This window comes from Lepidochelys olivacea (assembly GCF_965140295.1).
Source record: "Lepidochelys olivacea isolate rLepOli2 genome assembly, chromosome: 4".
Taxonomy (NCBI): domain Eukaryota; kingdom Metazoa; phylum Chordata; order Testudines; family Cheloniidae; genus Lepidochelys; species Lepidochelys olivacea.
This window is the reverse complement of record NC_140414.1, coordinates 3,707,033-3,728,855: the sequence shown is the minus strand read 5'-3', so window position 1 is coordinate 3,728,855 and position 21,823 is coordinate 3,707,033. Positions and strand designations below refer to the sequence as shown.

The window sequence follows — 21,823 nt, the reverse complement described above, 5'->3', positions numbered from 1 at the left end:
GCGATGCTCTGGGACTGCTCCCCAGGAAGCCAGGCAGGACTCTGGGGAAGTCTCCTCTCGGGGAGCAGCCTGTCTGCAGGACACACAGCTCCCCCGGCTCCACCTTCCTGGCTCTGACCTCGGAGCCTTCAGCCTCCTCTGCCCCTCCCTGCGCTTCCCACAGCCAGTCCGCCCAGGCGGGGTCCTGGGGGGGGCAGAGGGTCCTGCCCCCCAACTCCGCAGTCAGACGGGACTCTCAGCCAGCCAGGAAAACAGAGGTTTATTAGACGACAGGGACATGGTCTAACACAGAGCTTGTAGGTGCAGAGAACCGGACCCCTCAGCCGGGTCCATTTTGGGGGGGGGGGGCAGTGAGCCAGACAACCCCGTCTGCCCTTCACTCCATGTCTCCAGCCAGCCCCCAACTGAAACTCCCCCCAGCCCCTCCTCCTCTGGGCTTTGTCCCTGTCCCCGGCCAGGAGGGCACCCGATTCCTTTGTTCTCCAACCCTTTAGCTCTCACCTTGCAGGGGGGAAGGGCCCAGGGCATCAGGTGCCAGGAAAGAGGGTGTCGGCCATTCTCTGTGTCCAGACCCCTGCACACACATGCCCTCCAGAGCTCTGCAACGATCATACACCCTTACCCCACCCCCTAGATCCTTAAGAACTGCATAGGGGAAACTGAGGCACCCCCACACAATTCAGAGGAAACATGAAGTCCCGCTTCATCACAGATGACTCCAGGAGGTGAGTTGCTTGCTATCCTACCATGTTTTTCTCTGTCTCTCCTCCAGTATGTTGGCCAACACACACATTCTGTCTCTGTCTCTCTCCTCTCCTGGTGCCAACGATGACCAGACCCCAGGTGCCTGGGCCCCAGTGCCCCGCCTGTGCTCCATCTCTTCCTGTATCTGCCTCACCCCTTCTCCCAGCCCACACTGCCCACCGCTGCCTGGATGATTTCCCCCTCTCCTCCACTGCACCCCCCTCTGTGGGGTCCCTGCCACTCACCGTCTGCCTCCTCTCCTCCACCCCCTCCCCCGCTTCCCCACGGGTCACTCTGGGGGCCGGTTTTCTTCACCATCTTCGTGCATGATATGGAGGACGGGATGGATTGCACCCTCAGCAAGTTCGCAGATGACACTAAGCTGGGGGGAGAGGGAGATACGCTGGAGGGTTGGGATAGGGTTCAGAGTGACCCAGACCAATTAGAGGATTGGGCCAAAAGAAATCTGATGAGGTTCAGCAAGGACAAGTGCTGAGCCCTGCACTGAGGAGAGAAGAATCCCATGCACTGCCCCAAGTGTGCCATGTCCCCGCCCCGAACCGACCCTCCCGGAGCATCCTCAATTCCATGAAACAGCTGTTCTGGGGTGGGCAGGAAGTGCTGGGAAGGAGAGTGGGGAGTTGCTCAGTGGGGGTGTGTCTCTCTGGGTGGGGTCTGTGTGTGTTTATGCACAAGCTGATGGTGATGTCACGGAGGCCAACAGCAAAGAGTGTTGGGGGTCAGCATTCTTGCCCTGCCGTCAGTCTGCCAACTGGCTTGGTTGACAACGGCTGGTGACCCAAGGAGCTGCTGAGAGACGCGGACCATCCCTCTGTCAACCACTTCTTGAATCAGCTATTTCCACAGGTGTTTGAGGAACAAAAGGATGAGTTTTTACAGAAGGTAATTCCCAGATTCTTTCCCTGCTCATTAGATCGCACACGACAGGTCGGTGCCTCCTTCTCCTCGGGACGGGTGGGGGCGGGTGTGGCAACAGGCAGGTCTCAGCGTTCCCTTTTGATTTGAAAGTGGCCATCTCTCAGGTCTCCTCCTGCTTCAGCCGGTCAGGTTCTTTGGAGGCAGATTTAGATGATTTTATCTTTCAGCAGACTAGTCGGGGGGAATTTCCAGGGATAGAACCAAAAGGGGAGATAACAAAACTCGTGTAGAATTTAGATTGAGATCTCCATCAATAGTCTTTCCCTTGGAGTTGCCCCTAATGCACTCCTTGCCTTCAAGTTGGGAATAGAAACCCTTTGTCTCCTGTCATGACTGCCAAAGAAATGTGTAAATGAGGATATTCTATGATTCTATGATTTACACCCATCAGGGGACACTGTCTTTTTGAGGCGGGTGCAGCTGGCTTGGGATGGTGCTGATGATGGATAGAAAACAGGCTGGAGTCAATGACAGATGGGACCACAGAAGGGGAAGGGGAAGGGCATCTCCATAGAAGGTCCTGGGTGCTCAGATACCCCAGTTCTAGGTACCCTGGCCTGTCCCAGAGAGAAAAGACAAAGAGGGGCCCAGCCCCGCGACAGTCATGCCATGGACAAGAATCTGGTTGGGAGTGGGCTGAAGGTTCCCGCTGGAGAAAGGGGAGCTGAAGTCCCCCAGCATCCTGGAATTTAAGCAATGCAAGCTTCAAACCCTGCACGGGTGGGGCCTGAGGGGCACCTGCAGAAGGTTGGGCTGGACAGGGGCGGCAGGTTTCTACAATTTTTGGTGGTTTCCAGAATGGGACCAAGTCCTGCCTCCCCGTCCACTTCCCCCCACATCTGCCGAAGGCTCTGGGAGTTTGGGTATGGGAGGGAGAGGGAAAGGGGTTGGGCTCTGGGAGGGAGTTTGGGTGTGGGCTGTGGGTTGCGGCAGGGTGTTGGGGTGCAGGAGGGAATGAAGGGTGCGGGGTCTGGGCTGGGGCAGGGGGTTGGGGTGCAGGAGCAGGTGTGGGGGCAGGCTCTGGGAGGGAATTGGATGTGTGGTGTGGGCTCTGGGCTGGGGCAGGGGGTTAGGGTGTGGGAGGGGGTGAGGGGTACAGGCTGTGGGAGGCAGTTTGGGTGCAGGTGTGGGGTCTTGGCTGGGGCAGGGCATTGGGTGCAGGAATGGGTGGGGTGGCCAGGTTCTGGGAGGGAGTTCAGGTGTGGGCTCTGGGCTGGGGGAGGGGGTTGGGGTGCAGGAGAGGGTGCAGGTCGGGCTCTGGGAGGGAGTTGGGTGCAAGGGGTGGGCTCTGGACTGGGGAAGAGGGTTGGGGTGCGAGAGCAGGTGTGGGGGGAGGCCTGTGGGAGGAAGTTTGGGTGCGGGATCTGGGTTGGGGTTGGGGGTTGGGGTGCAGGAGGGGGTGCGGGCGCAGGCTCTGGGAGGGAGTTTGGGTGTGGGGTATGGGCTCTGGGCTGGGGCATGGGGGTAGGGTGGAGGAGGGAGTGCAGGGGGTGGACTCTGGGAGGGAGTTTGGGTACAGGGGGCTGGGGTCTGGGCTGGGGCTTGGGGTGCGGGAGAGAGTGAGGATGCAGCTCTTACCTCAGGGATCTCCCAAAAGCGACCCACACCCCCCTCTGGCAGCAGCTCCTAGGTGGGGGGTCTCTGCCCATCGCTGCCCACGGACACCACCCCAGCAGCTCCCATTGCCACAGATGGCAGAGTCGGCCCTCGGGGCGGGGGCAGCGTGTGGAGATCCCCCCACCCCCGGGGCAGCAGGGACGCGCCAGCCGCTTCCGAGACTGGCAGGCCACACGGAGTGTAAGCAGTGTCAGGGTGAGCCTCACCCTGACATCTGGTGGTGAGGTCTGGCAAGTTGTGGAAAAGAACTTCAGGGGCTGATCTCATTTGCATAGGCACACCCACCCCGCCTAGAACGAGGCCATAGCTGCCCAAATGCTCACTTTGGCTGCTGTGGGATCCCCAGTGTCTCTGTTATTGGGGCAGGAAGAATAAATTGTTATTACCCTGATTATGGGAACTGTGCTGGGAACTGTACTTGGCCTTTTGTTATGATGGAGGGACTCACCATCAACTAAGTAGCACTCGCTAGGCAAGGGTCATGGGTTCCAAAACGCTGTGAATTGAGAGAGGGTGGGGACAAGTATTAATACTTGGTGCCATGGGTTCCTTGGTGATGGACTTACATGCTAATTGCTCTTCCTTTTCTCTCCACTGTGGAATCTCAGAGCTAATTTTGATTCCGTTAGGACTCTAGTTACAGGCTGCGAAGCTCATTTCGGGCTAATGGTGTCCCAGTACTGAGGCTCCCCTACTACAAGCTGACTTCACCAAAGAGCTGAACTGAGTAAGAGCCGAAATCACTGAGCGTTGTGTTCAGTAGTGGGGGAGCCTGAAGATTTATTGTGGAGAGGTTTGTGAGACGGCTGGTGGAGCGGAGGCCTATGGGGCTGTGGGGCGGTCAGCTTCAGATCATGTAAGGTGCCTTTTACCCCCGCCCCCATCTCCACCCAGGTTGGGAGGTAAAGCTCTGCAGATAAACTTTTGAACTTTGGGGCTGCCCTGACCAGGGACAGAGACTTTTGGGTCATTGGACTTTTGGGACTTTGGGTGATTTGGGGTTGCTGGACTCAAGAACCAAAGGGAAAGGGCATGCCCCAATTTGCTTGGGGTGGGTTTTTTTTTTGCTCGTGAGTTGTGTTATGAATCCTGTTGGTGGTGTTTCCCCAACATAATGCCACATTGTTTCTCTCTGTTATTAAAAGGCTTTTTGCTACACTCAGACTTGGTGCTTACGAGAGGGGAAGTATTGCCTCTGGGAGGTGCCCAGCGGGGGTGGTACATATTTGTCCCAGGTCACTGGGTGGGGGCTCGAGCCGGTTTGCATTGTGTTATTGGAATGGATCCCCTAGATATTGAACCCGGTCCTTGTTGCTGCCAACTCTGACGGGCAGAAGGGTTACACGGAGCGAGGGTGGGCAGGAAGCCGCCTTAGCCCCCTTGTGCTGCCGGTGATGGCGGTGGGGGTTTCCGGGCCCTTTTAAATGGCCCGGGGGCAGCAGGTGGGGCTGGGGGAGACACCGGCCCCCGGACTTGGGTGGAGCCAGGCCCCCGTGGTCTTATGTTGCTGGAGCATGGGCACCAGGGGCCCAGATGAGGCGCCTCCCCTGCGGCTGGAGGAGCATGGGTGCAAATCCACGTTTCGGCGGGTTGGTTTTTGGAGGGTTAAATGAAGGCAGCCTCTGCTCTGGGCTCGTCCAGTTTCAGGGCCTGACGCTGCTTTGCACAACGATGAATCTCGGAACAGGCCAGCACTGAAATGACGGCAGAACCTGAGGAAGGAAAAGCCTCTGGGTTCATCTGTGAGCCTTGACGCCGAACGGGAGCCGTAATTTGACTCGCTTTGTGGCTGCGGCCGGTAAAATGTCAGGATGAAGTCGTCCCAGTGACTGTGACACTGGGTTTGAGGCGGCTTTGGCCTTATTCAAATGTAACTAGCATGGAACACTTGTGTTTTTAAAGGTGGGTTCCCCAAGCAATCCCAAGTTGTTCTTCCCAGAGCTGGGTGATGGTGGGCAGCAGGGGATCTCCCCAGTCTGTGGGGGAATCTCTCTGGGCCCCACTGTTAGTTCTCCAGACTTTCTCCCCCTAACCACGCACACCCCTCCCCCACCCATTATCAATGCTTTACAGCGACCCCTCCCTCCCCTTATGGGATACAGCCTCTCGGTGCCAGAGACTGACTGGGGCTCCCCTCTGCATGGCCCCAATGGGGAAGGAAAGGGACCGATGGGGGAGGAAGAAGACGGGCAGAAGGAGTCAAATGGGGCTAAACCAGAATAGAGGAGATTTTCTTCCTGTTAAAATGGACTGGAGTCTCATTGCTGGAAAGCCACACCTTGAGTGAGGTTTGAACCGGCAGCCTTTCAATTGCCAGGCAAAGGTGCGAACCACAGAGACGGATCACGGCCGACTTCCCAGCGCTGTCCAAGGAGCCCCTGCAGGGGTGCAAGTGGTTAGTGCAAAGGGCAATATTGCTGGGGTTGTGAGTTCAAACCTTCCCTGCAGCCCTGGTTTCTATTACCCCATGGAGCTTCCCCAGCTTGCTTGTCCTAATTCACATGGAAAGTGCCATGAGAGGAAGGTCTGAAATGTGGACATTGGTGCAAAGCTTGGGACCCCCCACCAATGCTGCCATTAGCTGTGGGTGGGTTGCTCAGGGGCAGGGAGAATTGATTTCTTTGCTGCTGAGAAAGCTGCCAGGACAGGTCCGTGGGCACCAGAGCTCCCCGCTTCTTCCAGCACATGCCAGGCTCTGTCACTCCTGGAGGAGGGTCATCGAATCATAGAAGATCAGGGTTGGAAGGGTCCTCAGGAGGAATCTAGTCCTACCCCCTGCCCAAAGCAGGACCAACCCCAACTAAATCATCCCAGCCAGGGCTTTGTCAAGCCTGACCTTAGAAACTTCTAAGAAAGGGGATTCCACCACTTCCCTAGGTAATGCATTCCAGTGTTTCACCACCCTCCCAGTGAAAAGGTTTTTCCTAATATCCAACCTAAATCTCCCCCACTGCAACTTGAGACCATTCCTCCTTGTCCTGTCATCTGCTATCACTGAGAATAGTCTAGATCCATCCTCTTTGGATCCACCTTTCAGGTAGTTAAAAGCAGCTATCAAATCCCCCTTCATTCTTCTCTTCCGTAGACTAAACAATCCCAGTTCCCTCAGCCTCTCCTCATAACTCATGTGTTCTAGTCCCCTAATCATTTTTGTTGCCCTTTGCTGGACTCTCTCCAATTTATCCACATCCTTCTTGAAGTGTGGGGCCCAAAACTGGACAGTGCTCAAATAAATCGGTTAGCCTCTAAGGTGCCACAAGTCCTCCTGTTCTTTTTTTTTAGTTATTAAAGAAGTGTCAGTAAAAGGTCAGAATGCGATCGTCTCAGTCCTTCTCTTGAAAAGTGTAAGCTCATTAATTAGTTCGCCACTTCATCAAAAATAAAGGGGACATGCACCAGCCTTTGTCATGTGAGCAACTTTCCCAAGCACTTTGGACAAACTCAGGAGTAAGTATAAAATAGTAAAATAAGTTTATTAACTCCAGAAAGTTAGATTTTAACTGAGTATAAGTATTGGTCACAGAGGTCAAAAGTGGTTACATAACAAATGAAAACAGACTCCCAGTCTAAACTCTAATTTGAATATACTAAGCAAGAATTGGATCAAACAGCTTTTCTCACTCACTGCTTGCTCCAGGACATGTTGAGTTCTTAATACACAGACTGAATTCCCTCTCAGCCTGAGACCAATCTCTGCAGTTCAAATTCTGAGTCTTCCAGACAATCTTCCAGGTGTTGAGATTGGGGAAGAGACAGGCCACGTGGAGGTGTCTTTGACTCTCATTCATATTTTTTCTCCAGCTGCTAGGTAGATTCTTGCCGTGATGCTGGGGTTAGTTAGGCCCCAATATGGAGCAGCAGTTTGCCTCCTGCACCTTGTGGTAGGCATGTCACAGCTCCTTCATTTTGACCCCGCACGGCAGTGTGTCCCTGTCATGGCCCCTTCCTATCATGCATCACGAAATCTGAGTGCGCACCTCGGGAGTTACACCGCAGAAAGCTGCTTTCCTGTGCAGAAACTTGCCCGTGTAGACAAGCCCGCAGAGGACTTCCATAAGAACGCACGACAGGTCATAGACTGGGTCAGACCAATGGTCCGTCAAGCCCAGTGTGCTACCTGAGAGCGACCAGTGCCAGATGCATTGGAGGGAAAGAACAGAACAGGCTTGTTGACCTGCAAGGTGAGGGTCTTTCACCTTTATATTTAACTTCATTGTTGTCGATTCCTACTTATCCTATATCTAACTACCCCTCCTCTGAGGTCTCTGGGCAAATCAGGTGTGAACCACTCCTTTGACACAGACGTGTCCCAATCCAGCTGAATTGAGGCAGAATTTGGGCCAATGTCAGTTTGGAAAAGGCCTGCTTCACCCAGCAGGTTTCTCAAAGTATCCGTTGCTGTGAACCGCATGTCGTGTGGATGTGCGAACTCCAAAGATAGCAAACATGAAAAAAAAAAACGCAAAGCCGGTTCTGAGGTTTCCAGAGCCAGGCCTGAGGGTTAAAGAGCTGTGCTCAAAAGGACAAGGGGGCTCAGCAGCTATAAAAAGAACTAGTTGCAAAAACAAAACAAAACTTACATGGAAAAAAACAACCAAACAACAACCACCCAGAAAAGCTCCCATCACTCGCCCATCACCATTGTAGATCTTGACATCTCCTGCCTAATGTGACATCTTTGCTTTGCGAACAAGAGCCCTGGGGAACTCTCTGGCTCTTTCCCTCTCACTGGGGAAAAGGTTCCACATCTTCTCTCAAGTAGTTTTCCTCCCAACAGAAGATTTATTTTAAAATTTACCAAATAAATTCCATTTGAAACAGAAATCATTCCAGTCTATACTGGGTCTCTATTCTCGTACATGCTATTTCTCTCACATTTTCCCCCAAACCTGATTCCTTTGGAGTCAGGTTTTTATTGCAGGATTAGCCACCATTTGCTATTTTGTAGGAGGGGGCTAGAAGAAAACCTGAATTATACTGTAACACTGAAAGTGATCACAGAATCAGCCTCTTACCTTACACTAATAAACTTCATGTGCAATTTCCTTGTTGCTGGTAACAATTTCTTCAAAGATTACAAACTATAAACCTTTAGGGCAGTTTTCTCTTAATTCCCATTTTCACCCAGTGAGCTCTGTGTGAAATCACATTCTCCCATAACCTAGGAGCCTTCCATTTCTGAGGGTTCATTTCTCCCTGGGTCTTCTCCCAGAAGTGTGGGTGGAAGGGGTCTCACACTACGGGGGAAGGCTGCATCATGAGAAAAACCACCTGTGCTCTACTTTCACACTTTCTAATCTTTCAGAGTAGCAGGAGGCGGAACAGTGAGACAAATGCATTAGACTCAAAAGCAAAACTAAGAGACCAAACCACAGACTCTGGACTCAGCATTCATGTATCCTGCAGTCTGAACTTGGAATCTGTTACATTCCCTCATTGGCTACCATCATTTAACCAACACGGAAGTGCTTCTTGTCCAGCAAGGCAGCCAGTTTGGGACCCATAGGCATGGCATGGCTCTGAAGGAATCAGCTGTTTCTCTCTGTGCTTCAGGAAACTTGGGATCCAAATGGTAAAAGACAGTTCTTCCCAGTTTCATCATGGCATCCTTTAGAAGTGTGAGCAATTCTAAAAACAGTTTACCTTGGCCACAGGTCACCATAGCGTCCATCTCTGGGGTGAAAATCAACCACTCGTACCTCTCATTTCTACCTGAGTTCTTGTCAAATCTTTGACCTTAGTTGTAGCAATTTTACACGGCTCTGGCGTAGAATTCTTCACCAACCACACAACATACCAGTAGCGATACTGAGGTAGAACTCCCCCAAATATGCCCTTTTGTTTCTTTAATCTGGTGCAACAGATTTAAATAAGGGACTAAATTCAGGTGCGCCTTAGAATCCCTCTAAGACACCAAATGTCAGGTATCTACTCAAAATGGGTGTCTTTCTGCAGCTCTATCACATTCCTCATGGATGTCATTTCCTACACATTTACAGCATCTGCCAGGAGTGAGCTGAACAGAAATGTCACTTCCATTTTTCCCATCTCTACCTAGGAAGGGATTGCATTTCCCAAATAAGAGGCAACATGCACCTGATTAGGAAGGGAAGATCTTCAGGAGCAACCTCCTGCAGGGCATGGGCCACAACTGCTTTGGGAGGCAAATGAATGGGTCTTTTGCTTAGTTCCAAATCCTTTACTAGAGAATCCTCTTCCCAGCCCCTTCGGGAAATATTGACCTTACCAATTGAAGAACAGGGGGATAGAGATGGTGATGGAGAATCCCTCTGATTTACCCTATGTTCTTCTGTTGTTACAGAGGGGAAAAGACATTTTTCCCTATCCCTTCCCTATTCCTGCTCTTTGTTATACTTCAATATATTTTAAGGGAGGAAAACGGGAGGAAAAATATCTGCTTTCAGGAAAACGTGAAGCAACAGCGCTCTGAACTGTGACAACTGGGAATGAAACAATATGATCCTGGTGGGGGAACTTGATGACTAACAATTGTTTTTAAATGGGGGAACAGTATAACTGTGATGCTCAGGCTTTGTTTAGACTAGGACATGTGATGGAGTTTAGGTCAGGTCAAGGGGAAAGCTAATGCCAACCACTGCACCTCGGCTGCATCTGCACGACAACTGTAATTGTCTTTTAACACCAAGATCACTAACTTGAGCAGCCAACGCCATGTACAGTCCTAGTGGATGTAAGGCACGGGTAGTTTTTGCCTCAGTGTAGCTTGTTGGGAACAAACCTCTCTCCCCCACCTGGAGCTGATGAACATTCCTGGCTGGAGGGACACACGCTCCTTTGACCCAAAAGGAAAGGAGTTGATAGAAAACATCACAGGATTGACCCCAAAGAAGGGTGAGCTGCAAAAGGCAGGAGCAGGCAACTCATCTGGGGGAGCTGAGTAACCACGGTGAAGATGGGGCACAGATCACTAAGTGGGAATTAGCAAATGTGATTTAAAAGCAAAAAATACCTTTGGCCAGCCCTAGTCAAGGCATTTGTTAGAGATCACTCCTATGTGGATTTTCTGATGTCTAATAAGGGTTGAGCGCTGATTGAAGCTTCTCCCACACTCAGAGCACGTGTAGGGCCTCTCTCCTGTGTGGATTCGCTGATGTGTGGTAAGGGCTGAGTTTTGATTGAAGTGTTTGCCACATTCACGGCATCCATAAGGTTTCTCACCCGTATGGATTCGCCGATGTATGATAAGGTATGAGCTCCGATTGAAGCGTTTCCCACACTCAGAGCATCCATAAGTCTTCTCACCTGTGTGGATTCTTCTATGTGTGGTCAGTACAGAGCTCCGATTAAAGCTTTTCCCGCACTCAGAGCACATGTAGGGGGTCTCTCCTGTGTGCGTTCTCTGATGTGTGATTAGGGTAGAGCTCTGACTGAAGCTTTTCCCGCACTCAGAGCATATGTAGGGCCTCTCACCGGTGTGGATTCTCTGATGTGTGGTAAGGGCTGAGCTTTGATTGAAGTGTTTGCCACACTCACGGCATCCATAAGGTTTCTCACCCGTATGGATTCGCCGATGTATGATAAAGTATGAGCTCCGATTGAAGCGTTTCCCACACTCGGAGCATCCATAAGGCTTCTCACCTGTGTGGATTCTTCTATGTGTGGTCAGTACAGAGCTCCGATTAAAGCTTTTCCCGCACTCAGAGCACATGTAGGGGGTCTCTCCTGTGTGCGTTCTCTGATGTGTGATTAGGGTAGAGCTCTGACTGAAGCTTTTCCCGCACTCAGAGCATATGTAGGGCCTCTCCCCTGTGTGGATTCGCTGATGTGAGAGGAGGGATGAACTGTCAATGAAGTGCTTCCCACACTCAGGGCATCCATAAGGTTTCTCACCCGTGTGGATTTTCCGATGTGTAATAAGGTGTGAGCTCTGCTTGAAGTGTTTCCCACACTCAGAGCATCCGTAAGGTTTCTCACCCGTGTGGATTTTCCGATGTGTAATAAGGTGTGAGCTCTGCTTGAAGTGTTTCCCACACTCAGGGCATCCGTAAGGTTTCTCACCCATGTGGATTTTCCAATGTGTAATAAGGTGTGAGCTCTGCTTGAAGTGTTTCCCACACTCAGGGCAGCCATAAGGTTTGTCATCTATGTGGATTCTCTTATGTGCAATGAGATGTGAGCTCTGCTTGAAGCATTTCCCACACACACAGCATGCGTAAGGTTTCTCACCCGTGTGGATTCTCTGATGTGTGAGAAGGTCCGAGCTCCCTTTGAAGCTTTTCCCACACTCGAGGCATGTGTAGCGTGTTCCTTCCAAGTTCATTCTCTCACGTGTAATAAGGTCTGACTGGCTACCGAAGTTTTCCTCTGGCCTCTGCTGACTCTCACAGGCTTTTGTTTTTTCTGGGCGTGCACAGCTCCCAGAATCATTCCCTTTGGACCTTCCTGACAACATCCCATGGGCTTCTACTCGCTCAGCATCTTCCTGCTGGGGTTCCTCCTCGTTTTCACTCACCATCCCAACACCTGATGGGAGACCGAGAGAATCCAGACGTAAGTCTCTGCCTGCGCCAGAGAGAAAGGAAATCTCAGAGAGAAGAATGGAAAAAGGGATGAAGGAACCAAAATGTGTACAGGACAGATCAAACTTATCAGGAGCTGATTTTCCCTTCAACCTTCCCCAGAGGAAAGAAAGGAAGGGATCAGTTCTGGGTCCGTATCTCAGAAGAAATCTCAGGGGACAGCGAGATTGGGGAGGGACCTGCTGCCAGTTGTCAGTCAGGATAGGTCGGAAGCCATGAGTGACCTCTGCCTAACGATTCTACATCTGCAGGGAACAATCCTGAACTTGGAGAGCTCACAAGGTCTTTGTAGGGCATCCCAAATGTTTCCTGTATTCACCGACAGTTTTGGGGTTGGTTTAACCAATGCCTCACCTATGCAGGCAGCTCTCGGGAGCACTTTTTTCTTAGAGCCATGAAGGTCTGGGACCCACGGCTCCTCCCCTCGTTCCAGCTGCGAGATCACATCAGTTCTGGAAACTGGAAACCCTGCTCAAGGCAAAGAAAACAAGGGAGGTCAGTGGAATTTGTGGGATACTTGTCACAAAGAATATTCCATGCTTTTAAGCCCAGCTCACTTTTAAGTAGTAACATCCCAAGGCCGGCTTCCTTGGCTCAAAGTGCCAGGAGATGATTATTATAAATCATATTCATTACCTTAGTGCCTAAGGGCCAACTAACAGTGGGTCCTCATTTTGCTAGGCACAGTACAAACCGAGAAGCGTTGATGGCCCGTGCCCTGAAGAAGTTACAATCTAAATAGACAAGGCAGACACAGAATGGGGGAAGGGGTAGAACCCACCAGCAGAGTGAACTCCGTGAAGGCAGAGTGGCAGATCTGATCAACACAGGCCTAGATCTTGAGACTATCGGATTTAATGTTCCAACCAGGGCCAGTGTTTTCCGGAAATTGTCGCTAGGACTGCATTTTTTCCCAAAATTACTCTTTGTTTCTGGAATCACCGTTAATATCCGGAATTGCTGATCAGAGGGTGGGTGGGGCATGCAGGGTCACAATCCCCCAGATTTCTCCCTGGAGACACCCGTCTCCTCCCCAGGGCACAGGCTGGCTGCGGTTGAGACTTGATGCCAATTTCTTCCCTCCTCATACATGTCTGGGATCGGCAGTGGGATGCCAGGCTCTCTCATCATGCTGCAGAGAGGACGGCACTCACAGCTGCTCACGGCTGTGTCCACAGCACCTCTCCCCTGCTCATCTCCCCTGTACACAGCTGGTTCATGCCCCGTCTCTCCAGCGCACAGCTGGCTCTAGGCTCTCAATGCCCAGTATCTGAGCCCCACCGCCCCCACACAGCCGGCTCCTGTCCCCTCCCCCCAAGGCACTTTCAGGCTTTAAAGGATTAGATATTGCTCACGTTTGTCAATTACTCTCTTTTCATCGCCTGCAAACTCTTGCCCTAATTATGACTGTTATCTCTATATCTAAGCCAGCCCTTGAAAGCATGAATTCTTCACAGACTATGATGCCGAGATGCGCCACATGATACCAGGAAGGGCTGCGGGATGGGTTTCCTGTGCAAGCTGGTATCGCTACGGGGTGATGAATGCCAGATCTCAAGGCTGGTTATGCAGAGCTCCACCTTTTGAAGCTTTACCCAATGCAGAAAGGGAGTCACCCTCATTCAGGAGACTGAAGACGACAGACTTTTGGGGGATAAACAGCTGAGTTTGAGCTGACTGAGGGGGGTCTTTCTGGGCTACAAACTCACAGGACCTGATAACCACCAGGAGGTAACCCTTTCACAAAGGTTTTAATACACTTTGGAACCGATCAGGGATTCCCATGAGGACCGCTGAGGGAATGAAGGTAAACACGCATTTGGATGCTCTTCTTCTTTTATGAGAATGGGAACAGGATAGCAGGATAGCACCATATTGCAGCCCATTGGAAAACATAATCCCAACTACACATATAAAATGATGGGCTCTAAATGAGCTGTTTCCACTCAACAGAGGGATCTTGGAGTCACTGGGCACAGTTCTCTGAAAACATCAACTCAGTGTGCCACGGCAGTCAAAAAGCAAAGAGAATGTTGGGAATCATTCTGAAATGGATAGATAAGAAGACAGAAAATATACTATCGCCTCTATATAAACCCATGGTACACCCACATCTCGAATACTGCCTGCAGATGTGGTTGCCCCATCTCAAAAAAAGATATATTGGAATTGGAAAAGGTTCAGAAAAGGGCAACCCAAATGATTACAGGTATGAAACTCTTCTGTACGGGGAAAGATTAAAAAGACCGGGACTATTCAGCTTGGAAAAGAGACAAAGGGGGGATATGAGAGAGGTCTATAAAATCAAAACTGCCATGGAGAAAGTAAATAAGGACGTGTCATTTACTCCTTCTCATAACGCAAGGACTAGGAATCACCCAATCAAATTAATAGGCAGCAGGTTTATAAGAAACAAAAGGAAGTATTTCTTCACACAATGCACAGTCAACCTGGGGAACTCCTTGCCAGAGGACGTTGTGAAGGACAAGATTATAACAGGGTTACAAAAAAAAAAAAACACCATGAGAAATCTATTGAGGACAGGTCCGTGAATGGTTATTAGCCAGGATGGGCAGGGATGGTGTCCCTAACTTCTCTTTGTCATAAGCTGTGAATGGGTGACAGGAGATGAATCACTTCATGATTCCCTGTTCTGTTCATTCCCTCTGGGACACCTGGCGCTGGTCACTGTCGGAAGACAGGACACTGGGCTAGATGGACCTTTGGTCTGTCCCAGTGTGGCCATTCTGAAATACCAGGGAACCTAGTGAGTCCAGTGCAATGGGAGGGAGTAGGAAAATCCCTGGCTGTGGAGAACACTGGGAAATTAGAAACTATCATTCAGAAGCAACAGACTCTAAATAGTCTAGAAAAGCAGAATGTGAAAAATAAGAATAAGAATCGGGGTCATGTGACTTCAGGAATGAGGGACTCAAAAAACCAAGTCTGCAGAGAAGGTAGATTGTGGTTAGTGCACATGGGGATGGGGGGAGCAACTCTCCAGGTCTCAAGGATTTTCACCAGCAACCGAGGCCATTGTCCCATGCACGGGGCAATCCGGAGCAGTGAGGAGTTGTGTCATCTGTAATCCTGGCTGAGTTTCAATGCTCTGCTGCTGGAGCTCCCTTGTCTGGATTCCCCCAGCCAGCATTCAAGGTCTGTGTGATCAGTAACCCTGGACCAGCCGCTCTGACCCCAGCAGCCTGCTTCTTACACCCCAAGCACATTCTGGTCTGGGTGGAGAAGGCTCAGGGTTTGAGAGAAGGCCGGGGTAGGAAGCTTCTGTTCGTTATGCTGGACCTAACCCCCCATTTTATTTGTGCAAACAGGAGATATTTGACACTGTGCGATTCTGCTCCTGTGCTCTCTTCCCACAGCGTTCAGCAGCAGGGGAGGGTCGCTGGCCGTGTGTGTGTCACTGGCATGCTGGGGTGATGCTGGAACAGGACAGAGCAGAGGTGGCATTGTGGGGGTGGCGTGAACCTCATCTCTTCCGTTCCCCTCCCAAGAACCGAGGGGACAGGAATCCTTACCCAGCGAGGTCACATTCTCATAGGTCTCCTGCATGACGTCTCTGTAGAGGGCTCTCTGAGCGGGGTCCAGCAGAGCCCACTCTTCCCTGGTGAAATACACAGCCACGTCCTCGAAGGTCACCGTCCCCTGAAAGAGCCAGAGCCCCACACTCAGGACCTGCTGCCCCACTCACAGCCCCACTATTCGTGGGGGAGAGGAGCCAATCAAACGGAAACTCTGGGTGGACCGCAGTCAACAGAGTCCCACCCCCACCCTGCTCAGAGCACCCAGGAAACACCAGGGTGAGGGGGCGAAGAGAGAGCCCCTCCTCTCTCCCAGCAGATCCATCACACACCTACTAGCCACAGACTGATACCGGAGATGCTGCCCTGAGCAGGGTCTAGGGAGAGATCTCTTGTAGGAAGCCCAACACCCTCCTCCTTGTGAAAAGAAAAGGAGGACTTGTGGCACCTTAGAAACTATCCAATTTATTTGAGCATAAGCTTTCGTGAGCTACAGCTCACTTCATCGGATGCAAACTGTGGAAAGTGTAGAAGAGCTTTTTATATACACACAAATCATGAAAAAAATACCTCCTCCCACCCCACTCTCCTGCTGGTAATAGCTTATCTAAAGTGATCACTCTCCTTACAATGTGTATGATAATCAAGGTGGCCCATTTCCAGCACAAATCCAGGGTTTAACAAGAACGTCGGGGGGGTGGGGGGCAGGAAAAAACAAGGGGAAATAGGTTACCTTGCATAATGACTTAGCCACTCCCAGAGCTGGATATGAGGCAGGGGAATCTCTCCTAAGCCTGACTGGTGGCTTCCCCCTTCGTATTTCAAGGCACCCGCTGGTTAGTTGGGTCAGGCTCCAGCACTATGAGTCTGGTCCTTTTTCCCAGCCCCATCTAGGTAGGTTATTTTCTGTTCACCAGATTGGAGCATTTCCACCTCCGAACCTCATGGGTCTCTTCCTAGAATCTAGGCCACTTATTAAACAACTCCCAGCAGGTCTGCCACCCCCTGGCCTCCTCCCTTTCTCCACCCTGTGCATTTCCTGCCCCGCTCCAACCTCCAAACCAGACGGTGCAAACCTTCCCCTCTCCCGTGTATTTCCTGTCCCTCTCCCTCCTGCAGAAACAGATCAGAACCCCCCACAATAATCCCTACCTGAGCTGGCTCCTCTGCAGCCATGTCGCTCCCTTGTCCCATGGGAGGACGGGATGAACCAGAAAGAAACATGAGCGTCGTTCTGCAACCTGGCCGGGCAAGAAGGGCTGTTGTAGAAGTTTAGGAACGGACATTAGTTCAATTCACATCACGCTTCCCCCAGGCTCTTTCCCTGCAGAGCGAGATCCGAGATTCTGCCGTGCTGAGAAAATGCTCAATCTCTGGATTACAGCAGAGACCTGGCCCCTCCTGCCAGGCTAGGCCCACAGACACACTTTTAACCTCCTTTCTCCCTCCCGCATCCCAAAACAAAGTCTCTGAACGCAATCCCAGAAAAAAGCAGAACCAAAGGAGTCCCTTTCGAGGATTCCCTCTGACACTGACCCCATGACAGCCACACCCCAGCAGGAGGGACATGGAGTCAGGAACTGGGTTTTCCTCTCTCTGATCCTCGTCTCGTCCACAGGAAAGTGATTCTCCCCACAGTGCAGTAATACATCTGTCTGGGCAGATGAGAGAGCTGGAAATCTCTTTCAAAACCCTTTTATCCCACGGACCCTGTCAGTCTCTCTATCTCCTTTTCTCTGTGCCCTCTCCATGCCTGTCTGCAAGGAAACTCTCATTCCTGGGTTGTTTGCTCCCCCATGGCTGGATTTGCTCCTGCAGATGGCAGGAGAAATGGGGTGGGGGGCTGTTACTGTAGAGTCATTTTATAGTCCTTCACTGCCTGCCTGGGATTTCCCCATTGTCTGCCTAGGACCCCCACCTGCCCTCCACCAGGATCTGCCAGGCCATTTGCCTGGGACCCCCTCCTCCTCCCAGCAGGACCCCCTGACGCTTTACAGGAGGACCCCTCACTCTGCGCCAGGGACCGCCCCACCACAGCTCTGTGCACTGGGCATGGCAATGGTCCCAGGAGCCAGCTGGGCAATCCCAGACAGAGCCCCTGGCACAGCACCAGGCAGCATCTAATCCCCTGCCCCACCTGCCCAAGAGACCCCCACCCCCACTGGTCTGCAGCCAACAGGCCCCCAGCGATATCCACCTCCAGGACCCATAGCCTTAGGGCTGGGCACATCAGAACTACCCCCCAAAACCCCAAATCCTCCAGAACCCACCAACCTGACTAGGGCCCCCCCTGCCCAGCCACCCAGAGGCCTCCCCCTACCACAATGCCCCTTCAGCTCCCGCTGCAATCTCCCCGCACAAACACCTGCCCCCCCCAGCAACAGTGTTCCCTCACAGTGTCTGACAAGTGGATAGAAAGTTATCACCACCCCCTGCTGGCCAGTCACACAGGCAGGGGGAGCCCGGGGGGACGCCTCTTTAACAGGAGAAGGGAAGCCATGGAGGGCCAAAATAAGTAAGACATTTCCATACTCTGTCACTAGCAAATAATGGCCACCGTGGATCCACCCCAGAGTTGGCTACAGCTTTGCACTGCGGGAAGCCTCCCCTCACGGAGACCTATACTATAAAGCTGCAAATAATACTTAAAAAAATAGCCTTAAAATTAAAAAACTCAATTAATAATTTAAAATCAACAATAAAAACATTAAATAAAAAAATATAGCAGCTCAAAACATTTTCCCTCCAAAACAGGCTAGCTTTAAACTATCTCTTAGCATCCCAAAAAAAAAATTATGCCCTCATCGGGCCCCAATATTATATATATATAAATAATAGCAATTATAAAATCTATAAAAAAATAATACAGGCTAAAACCCATGCCCAAGCCAAAGCACAGGTTGCCTATACTGCCCCAAAAAACAATTGGTTATAACCCTTGTTTTCAGGCTAAAGTTTGTCATCTTGGCTTGGTGGTTTATTTAGCCTGCTATTAAAATTTCTCTTTCCTATATTGCTTGTATTACTAGTATTATGCTGTGCAATATCATATATCAGGGCCCTTTTGCAAAAATTAATAAATCATTCTCTTCAGGGCTATCACAAAATGCTTATAAAAAATCATATTATAAAAAAATAAATAGCCCAAATAAAAAAACTCAAAGCCAAGGCTGTTAAATGTTCTCAAAGGGGGGAGTTGTTGGGAACACTGGGGCATGGCCACTAGGTAACTCGAGGGGATGGAAGACCACGAGTGTCGATGAAGCCCCCTCGCACTAGGCCCCTGTGTCCTTGCCCCCACCCCCCGCCTGGAGGCATTCGCAGCAGCTCTGCATACTAGGCCCAAGTGTCCTTGGCCCCCCCGCCTGGAGGCACACACAGCAGTTATGCTAAGAATCTGCAACAGTATGTTGCAGAGTCAGACTGCCTGAAACTAAGCAAGGCCAAACAAAAACAATATAAAAAAACAATGCTAAATAAAGCTGCTTTATATATAGTTTAACAAATAATACAAAAAATCAGGGAACTAGCTGGGAACTGAATTGGCTGGCTATATGAATACTTGGAGCAGCTTGCTATTAAATAAGTATGCTAAAAATATATATATATAAAAGCCTGTGTAACTTCCTGCTCTGTTGTGCAGGATTTAAGATTTTATTCTCCCTGTACCTTTTTGCAGCTGCAAATAAACTTTTCTGCTTCTCCACCCCGTTGTAATTATTGGGTGTAGCACACCGGGTAACAAACCACTCAAGCTGTTGTTCAGCCTCTCGGCACTGGGTGCCGGCAACACTAGCAAATAATGGCCACCGTGGATCCACCCCAGAGTTGGCTACAGCTTTGCACTGCGGGAAGCCCCCCCTCACGGAGACCCTTTGTCATGGGGTTTGGGATACTTCTGGACCACGCTGCACTCAGAGGGACCTCCTCATCCCGTGCCAGCTGGAGAAAAGAAAAGGGTCCAGCCAACTCTCCTGTTACCAACTGGGAACCACCCATCCCCCAAACAGGGGGAGGCCCCTGGCTTTGATGGGTATTGAATATATGGCTAGTCTCTTTTATCAGCAAACATTTTTAACAGAGAGAAAGGAGGGAACAAATGATTCTCAAAGGAGAGGGAAAGATGATCATTGTTGCAGGGGGGTTAATTTCCCAACCAGGATGGAGAAGGACTCAGGGCGACAGTTTCCCCCCACGGAAGGACAGGTTGCTGGGATTTAGAGACATGGGGAACAGCCCCAAACCCAAGAGGATTTTTAATTGACATTTGATGATGACATCGTAAGAGGGAAACCTGAGATTTGAGATCAATGTTCAGAAATGAAAGAGAAAGGTTGGAAATCTGAGGGATTTTGGATCCATTTATGCAAATTATAGAGAGGAAAGTGGAAAATGAGAGGGATTTTATAGCAGTTGTTGATAGGAGGTAAAAGCTGAGTGTATTTCCCACCACTATTTGGTCAATGAATAGAGCGGAAATGGGCAACATTGGCAAACGTTTGAGATCCATATTCAGGAATCTGAGGAAAGGTGTAAATCTGAGATTTTCGTCGTAATTTATAATCACAGAGACAGGGAAAGCTCTCAGGGGCATATTCAATTAGAAGTAGACAACTAGAGTAAAAGTGGGGCAAACGTTGAGGGTATTTTTGAGGAATCTTTGAGACGTACAGAGAAAACGTGTCACAAACTACGCAACTGAGAACATGGGATAAACGCCAAGACCGGGGGGGCTTTTATGTGGCTATTAAAGAACTAGCTGGAAAAGGGGGGACCGTTTGTGATATAAAATCCAGCCTGTCCAATACAGAAGCAGAAAGTGATGGTCCCCCCCCACGGCCCCCGTTCACCTGGGCAGCAGGGAGCCCTCTGAGGGGCTGACTGAAGGGGGCGGGGGGGGAGCTGGAGGGCTCTTTGGGGGCGGGGAGGGGGCGGCAGTGGGGGATGGGCAGGGAGGGGGCAGAGAGTCACTTTCCTGCCCCCCCCGCCCAGCGCTCCCCCACCGGGGTCTCCCACTCACCGGAGCACGGGGGGTTAATGACGGGCCCCACCCCGCACAGACCCCGGAGGGAGCCGCAGCTGCTCCTCCTACAGTTCCGACACGAGGCAGCGTCTGGTCTGCTCCGGGCTCCGCCCCCAGACGCTGCCCCGCCCCCGGTCTGCTCCAGGCCCCGGCCCCAGACGCTGCCTCGTGTCGGGTCTCTCGGAGGAGCAGCTGCGGCTCCGCTCCGGGGTCTGTGCTGGGGGGGCCCGTCATTAACCCCCCCGTGCCCGGCCGGGGGGGGCTTTGTCCAGCTGGGACCAGCCCCGGCTCTGCCCGCCCCCGACCCGGTGAGTGGGAGACCCCGCGGGGGGGCAGAAAAGTGACTCTCTGCCCCCGGCACGGCTGGGATTGGGGGGGGCAGAGACTGGGGCCCGGCGGGCGGGGTCCCTTGGGGGGTGTTGGGGGGAGAAGCCGGAGTTGCGGGGGTGGGGGTTGAACTGTCTCTGTGCAGCCAGGAAATTCCCGGGGGGGAAGTGGGGGGCGGCGGGGGAGTTAATTGGATCCCCTCCCCCCCCACGGGCACAAATGCCCCCCGGTTTTCCCCTTTTCCCTCTCGGTAGCTCCCACCTGGTTGTAAACTCCCCCCCACCCCCCCATTGATCCGCTCTCTGGTCTCCCCGATCCCCCCCCCCAGTCTCTCCCTCCTCCTCACATGTCCATTGAAACTCCCCTCCCGTGGGGGGGGCGGGATTTCCCTCCCCCCCGTTTTATCCGCAGCGATTTGTCCCGGTGTCGGTGGGAAGTTGGAGCCCGGAGCCATCCCCCAACCTGGCTGCCCCGGCGTGGGGGTGGGAGGAGACGCCGGGTCTCTGCCGGGGCGGGGAAGGGAGGGGACGTGTCCCCCATGGGGCTGCCCCCGATCCCGGCTTCCCAGTCCCACTTGCTGCCCCCAACTGCCGCACCGTTGCCTCCAGCCCCCACCTGCCCCCTACCTGCCCATCCCCCACTGCCGCCCCCTCCCCTCCCCCAGGGAGCCCTCCAGCTCCCGCCCCCTTCAGTCAGCCCCTCAGAGGGCTCCCTGCTGCCCAGGTGAACGGGGGCGGGGGGGGGACGACGACGATCACTCTCCGTTTATGTATTGGACAGGCTGGATTTTATATGACAAACGGTCCCCCCTTTTCCAGCTAGTTCTTTAATAGCCACATAAAATCCCCCCTGGTCTTGGCGTTTATCCCATGTTCTCAGTTGCGTAGTTTGTGACACGTTTTCTCTGTACGTCTTAAAGATTGATAAAAAAGTTTGCCCCACTTTTACTCTAGTTGTCTACTTCTAATTGAATATGCCTCTGAGAGCTTTCCCTGTCTCCGTAATTATAAATTACGACGAAAATCTCAGATTTACACCTTTTCTCAGATTCCTGAATATGGATCTAAAACGTTTGC

General features: G+C 51.7%; 1 protein-coding gene across 1 annotated transcript in view; it reads right to left on the bottom strand.

Annotated features, from left to right (window-relative positions):
• Nucleotides 1–21,823, bottom strand: part of LOC311520111 (uncharacterized protein) — a gene marked incomplete at both ends in the record, with an annotated part of 49,683 nt that overhangs the window by 11,911 nt on the left and 15,949 nt on the right. Inside the window, 2 exons of the mRNA XM_084627351.1 lie at nt 10,921–11,749; nt 15,423–15,521. Coding sequence (XP_084483477.1) covers nt 10,921–11,749; nt 15,423–15,521 — 928 coding nt within the window. The remainder of the gene's footprint in view (nt 1–10,920; nt 11,750–15,422; nt 15,522–21,823) is intronic.